At 32.4% G+C, this 4908-nt stretch overlaps 1 protein-coding gene across 1 annotated transcript in view; it reads right to left on the bottom strand.

Moving 5' to 3' along the window:
- Positions 1 to 1227, bottom strand: part of LOC149526235 (protein NRT1/ PTR FAMILY 1.2-like) — a 15318-nt gene extending 14091 nt beyond the window's left edge. The window contains exons 1-3 of the mRNA XM_089785649.1: positions 1212 to 1227; positions 449 to 574; positions 28 to 245 (exon numbers count right to left, since the gene is read on the bottom strand). Of these exons, the coding sequence (XP_089641775.1) occupies positions 28 to 245; positions 449 to 574; positions 1212 to 1227 (360 nt within the window). The remainder of the gene's footprint in view (positions 1 to 27; positions 246 to 448; positions 575 to 1211) is intronic.
- Between the last annotated feature and the right edge of the window lie 3681 nt (positions 1228 to 4908).

Below are 4908 nucleotides of genomic sequence, written 5' to 3' on the forward strand. Positions count from 1 at the left end.
AAGAAAATGAGTAACTGTTTTGCTTACAAGAAGACTGATGACTGTTCCCAGTGCAATGACACGAAAGCGGCCCAGTAAAGAATCGGAGAGGAAAGCCCCAAGGATTGGCATGAAATTGGAAATTGCTGACCACAGGAACAACACGCTGGTTGCTAAGGCAGTCGACATGTGATATTCATTTTTTAAGTACAAAATCATATTTGCCTGAAGACCAAAGCCTGCTACTTTCTCAAATGTCTCATTTGCTGCACAGCACAAACAAAATTTTCTTAAATTGACTAATTTGCCTGGTCTAAGTAATTAATGGCACTGTTGTAGAATTAGTCAATCGCGTGCCAAAAGTAAGTGTGTATATATATATAGATATAGTTTGTTCTTAATTTGAAACGATTTAATTACATAGACATATATCTAATTCAAAGTAATTTAACGAAGAAAGCAAGCTCACCTATAACAAAAGGCATGGTCTTAAGACCACCCTTTTGGCTTGTGATCTGCTTCTGCTGCTGCGCATGCTGGTTTTCGCTAGTTTTCATTTGATGATCGGAAGGTTTTTCCATCTCCATCTTGTCCCCTGCAAATGCAAAGAGTTGTCATCAACCGTAAGAAATGAGCAGGTGGACAAGACGACGTCTTGTATAGACTGACCAGAGCTCAGGGACGAGCTTTGTTTTCTGTGTCTTGTGTTATTCGGAACGGAATCAAGCTGGCTGCATGCTCTACCGTCTTTCAGGCTTTTTCGGCAGTATAATTAGTGATTAACTAAACTAAATTGATTTATATTAAGCATATATTTAATTTCGCTAACCACTATTATGTATATCATTTTTATATTTTTGTTGAAAAGGGACTCTTTCTTTTTATATATAATTTTATAATTTCACCAACGTACTATGGAGGATTGGTGCATAATATTTGTCAGAAATCTGTTACCCTATTTCCTACAATACACACCAGGAAAGACAAAAACCAGGTAAAAAGAATACCAGTGCCGAATCTGAAAGATTTCGGATCAAGATGATTGCCAATATTTATATTGACAATTTGATAAAATCACTATTAAAACTAATACTATAATTAAAGAAATTTACCTAAATTTTTATTCACTGGCTACTTTTATTGATTGCTGTTAAAGAAGCAATAATTTTTAAGAATATTGGTTGCTTTTTCATGACATCGCCAGCATACGGAGGTATAATTGGAAGAGAGACCTTGTGTAGTGTCCATGGCCTGCAAAGGCATTAATATCCATACACTAAAATCTGATAAAATTAAACTAATTAATCGGTGAAGACAAAGTTTAATTTGGTAACCTTTACAGAAAGGAATAGCATTTCCTTTTGGAAATGTCCATTGGCATCAAAATGAAACACGTCCTACACATATTTAACAATACTTTAGTTTTTGTTGGTTTCTTCTTCTAAATGTATTATTTGTTACGTCATTAGTGACGAAGGAGCTAGGATTTATACATTGAATTTGAAGGGAATTAAGCTCAATATATAGGATAGTTTTGGCTCTACAAAATGAAAAATGGTTGGGCAAATTAATTTGTGAGAGAAAAGACGACTTATAATATAATCCCGTAATTTATTTTTAAAATAACCAACCGATTCCTCAAGCCAGTTTTATGATTCATTCGTTTGGACTCCAATTTTATAATGATTGGAGGTTAGTTTTGTGATCATTGAAAAACGAAAATTTTGGATGTGCAAGCTCAAATCCATGTTGTTTCAATAAAGACATGACTTGAAAGAATGATTTTATAGAAATTAAGCTCGAAAGACGATTAATTTGATGCTATAAAGTGAAAATTAAATGAAAAATTAAAATCCCTAATTCTATGCCTTGTGTATGAAACGGTTGTCTGTTATGTCATTTAACTTGGCTGCTATAGTTATGTGTCTAAACCACTTGTTTAGAGTCATACTGTTCTTCTTGCTTTGTTCATTTTGTTAGCCATTATGCAGTGACATGATTCACATCAACTCTTATGAGGTATTGTCTACTTTGACTCCGTTTGGACTAATAGTTTTGTCTTACAAAAGGTATCTCACAGGTTAAAGGTGGTGTGAATCTTTATATACCTAATATCACTCTAGCACATATCTAATGTGGGATTCATGGCTCCTTTTTCCAATACGATGACATCCTCCTTTACTCCCCGTTGGGAGTTTCTTTTCGATGTGTGACTTTTTGCCTCTACTCGCTAAGAGTATTATCTTGACGATATGGGATTCACATCCACGCGAGAATTGTGACTGTTGTTATATGCTTTTAAGCCAATTGGATTGGTCAAGGATTATATATTGTCATTTAATGCATATTCAATCGCATAACTATATGTGATACACGTTTTCCTTTATGTTAATGCAATAATGAGTTATTAACTACTAATTAGATAAAGCCCATGGAACATAAAGGTCTTGCAAGAGAATTGTAAAATTGTTACAATTATAAGATCATTATGCATTAAAGCCATGTTTCTAAAATTGTTCGTAGTCATTGTATTGTCAAGACAGGGCATTGACAATGCTTAAAGACAGGTACATGTTAAGCCTCTTTATTTAAGAAGTATGTAATTAATCTCATAGATTGAAGTATATAGAATACTTGAGGATAGCATGTAGGTGCTTGTTAAAGAACAAGTTCATTGAACATGACCTACTATAAGAACTCTTTTTAATATTTCACTAAAGTGTCTATGGAATATGTTCTTATGCGATAGTTGTGCAACTACTTCTTGGACTTAAGATACCAGGTCATCTTGTATGGGGAATGACATACTTTGATTTCACCCCTACAGATTTGAAGGCGACCAGATGCCTATTCAGGGTGTTTTTGGGTACGCCATGAAGCATGCGAAGGTGAATGAGTGGCTAAAAGAGCATTCATCACCCCCAGTGATATGAAGAAATGTATCTCACTTGTTCTCAATTCTTGATTAACTTGTATAAAGTCTTTGGTCAGATCATGATGAATTAGAGCAAAGTTAGTTTCTTAAATTCATAAGGTTAGTCATGAAATATGAGAACTAATATGGAATGTCATAAGTAGACACTAAGTCATGCTTTATGACATATCCGAGATATTTGATGAAAAGACCGTATTGCATTGAGAGGCTTATCACTGAAGGGCTTTGTCAAATTCTGTAATTGACTATCTAACATTTGGGTGGTCATGATATATTACTAGATGCAGCTCATAATCTATAAATATAAATCAATTATCAAATTAATATTTGATTAAGATTTATATTTATTGCCAACATATTAGAGGTCTAATGGGTCACATGCATTAAGTGACGTGATTGAGATTAAATAAACATAATTAATTAAGTTGGACTTAATTGAAAAGGACCAAAATAAAGTAAAAAATTAATTAAGTTCAAAAAGACTTAATTAAATTAAAATACAGCTATTATATTTAGTGTTGGTCTTTAGATGTATACTATAGTGGGGTTGAATAGCACTTTCTAAATGTCACTAAACTTAACATCTAATTAAAAGCTTGTTAAAGATCGATGATAAGAAGTTAAAAATTAAATGGAAGAATGATATAAAGAAGAAAGAAATGAAAAAATAAAAGAGGGTATGAACAAAGATTTATATGGTTCGGTCTCTTTAACCTACATCCACTACCTTGATCTTCCAATCAAGGATTTTCAAATCAAATCACTAGAATCGGTGGAATTCCCAAGTTTTCACCATACTTTTACAGTGGTTTTTCAAAAGCTCAGCCATAACCTTTAACAATGATTTTTCCTGGGATCAACCAAAACCCAAATCTAACTTTTCCTATATTGAGTTAGAACCTATAATCGCAATCAAGCTAACCCAAGCTTGATTAATCCCCTTAGAGTTACTTGCACACTCCAAATAATCAGGAGTACAGATATGAAAAAGTACCTATGATCACTAACTTCATTTGAAAGGTACAAGACGAAGTACTAAATTCTATTACAAAAATTAGAGTGAAATATAAGAAGAATTTAGAGAACTTTTGCTATTTTTGGGCTCTTTTTGTTCTCGGAAGCATATTTTTTTTTTGCCATTGGAGATTTCTTTTATACTTAAAAAATTAACTCTGATATATGCTGATAGCTTTAGATAATTGAAAACAATTTAAAATCTTTTCTAACCATTAGTTTGTCTTCAAACATTCAAATTCAAATTCTTAAATAGTGAGCTTTTAGTTGGCTAACTATACTTCTTAGTCAATTAAATCTTCTCTGTCTCGCAATCAAATTCTCTGACGGCTAGCTTTTAGTTGGCTAACTATACTTCTTAGTCGATTAAGTCTTCTTTGTCTTACAATCTACTTTACTCTATTAATCGATTAAGTAAGACTTTAATCGATTAAGAGCTTATTGTCTTTGAAACAGCCAATTTCAATTTTGGATTTTAGCTAACTAACTCCCTTGGTTATCTAACTAAGAGACTTTTATTTGTAGCTCATTTGTAACTCTTTATTCTGATGAGTTTTGATGTTTGCTTTCAAGTAAGTAATCTATCATTGACATACATTTTTATCCTACACACTTAAGTAGTATAGTTAGATATTAATGAATGAGAATGTTTTGTTATCATCAAAAACTTATGGAGCCAACATTTAGGGTTACAACTTAGTTTGCCTATATAAATATGTTATGTTAGTAAACTAAAACTCTAAGCTTTCAACCACTTCTCAATTATTTTCATAAAACAAGATTTGGTCTTTTTGTTTCAGAAACAAAACTTGCTAGCACAAGTAAAATCTTATCTTTAAGAAGGTCTTATTCGATCAGTGTGTGAATTACTGTTAAGGCCAAACACTTAGATAGCTGAAGATGTGACAAATTCTAAAGGTGAAGAAGGAAAGATTGTGATTTAATTGGCTTTTGATTATGATATCTAGAGCAAGGTATGT

The sequence above is a fragment of the Theobroma umbraticum genome, unplaced genomic scaffold (genome assembly GCF_002168275.2).
Source record: "Theobroma umbraticum cultivar Fairchild unplaced genomic scaffold, ASM216827v3 scaffold_459.0, whole genome shotgun sequence".
In the NCBI taxonomy this organism is placed as follows: Eukaryota; Viridiplantae; Streptophyta; class Magnoliopsida; order Malvales; family Malvaceae; genus Theobroma; species Theobroma umbraticum.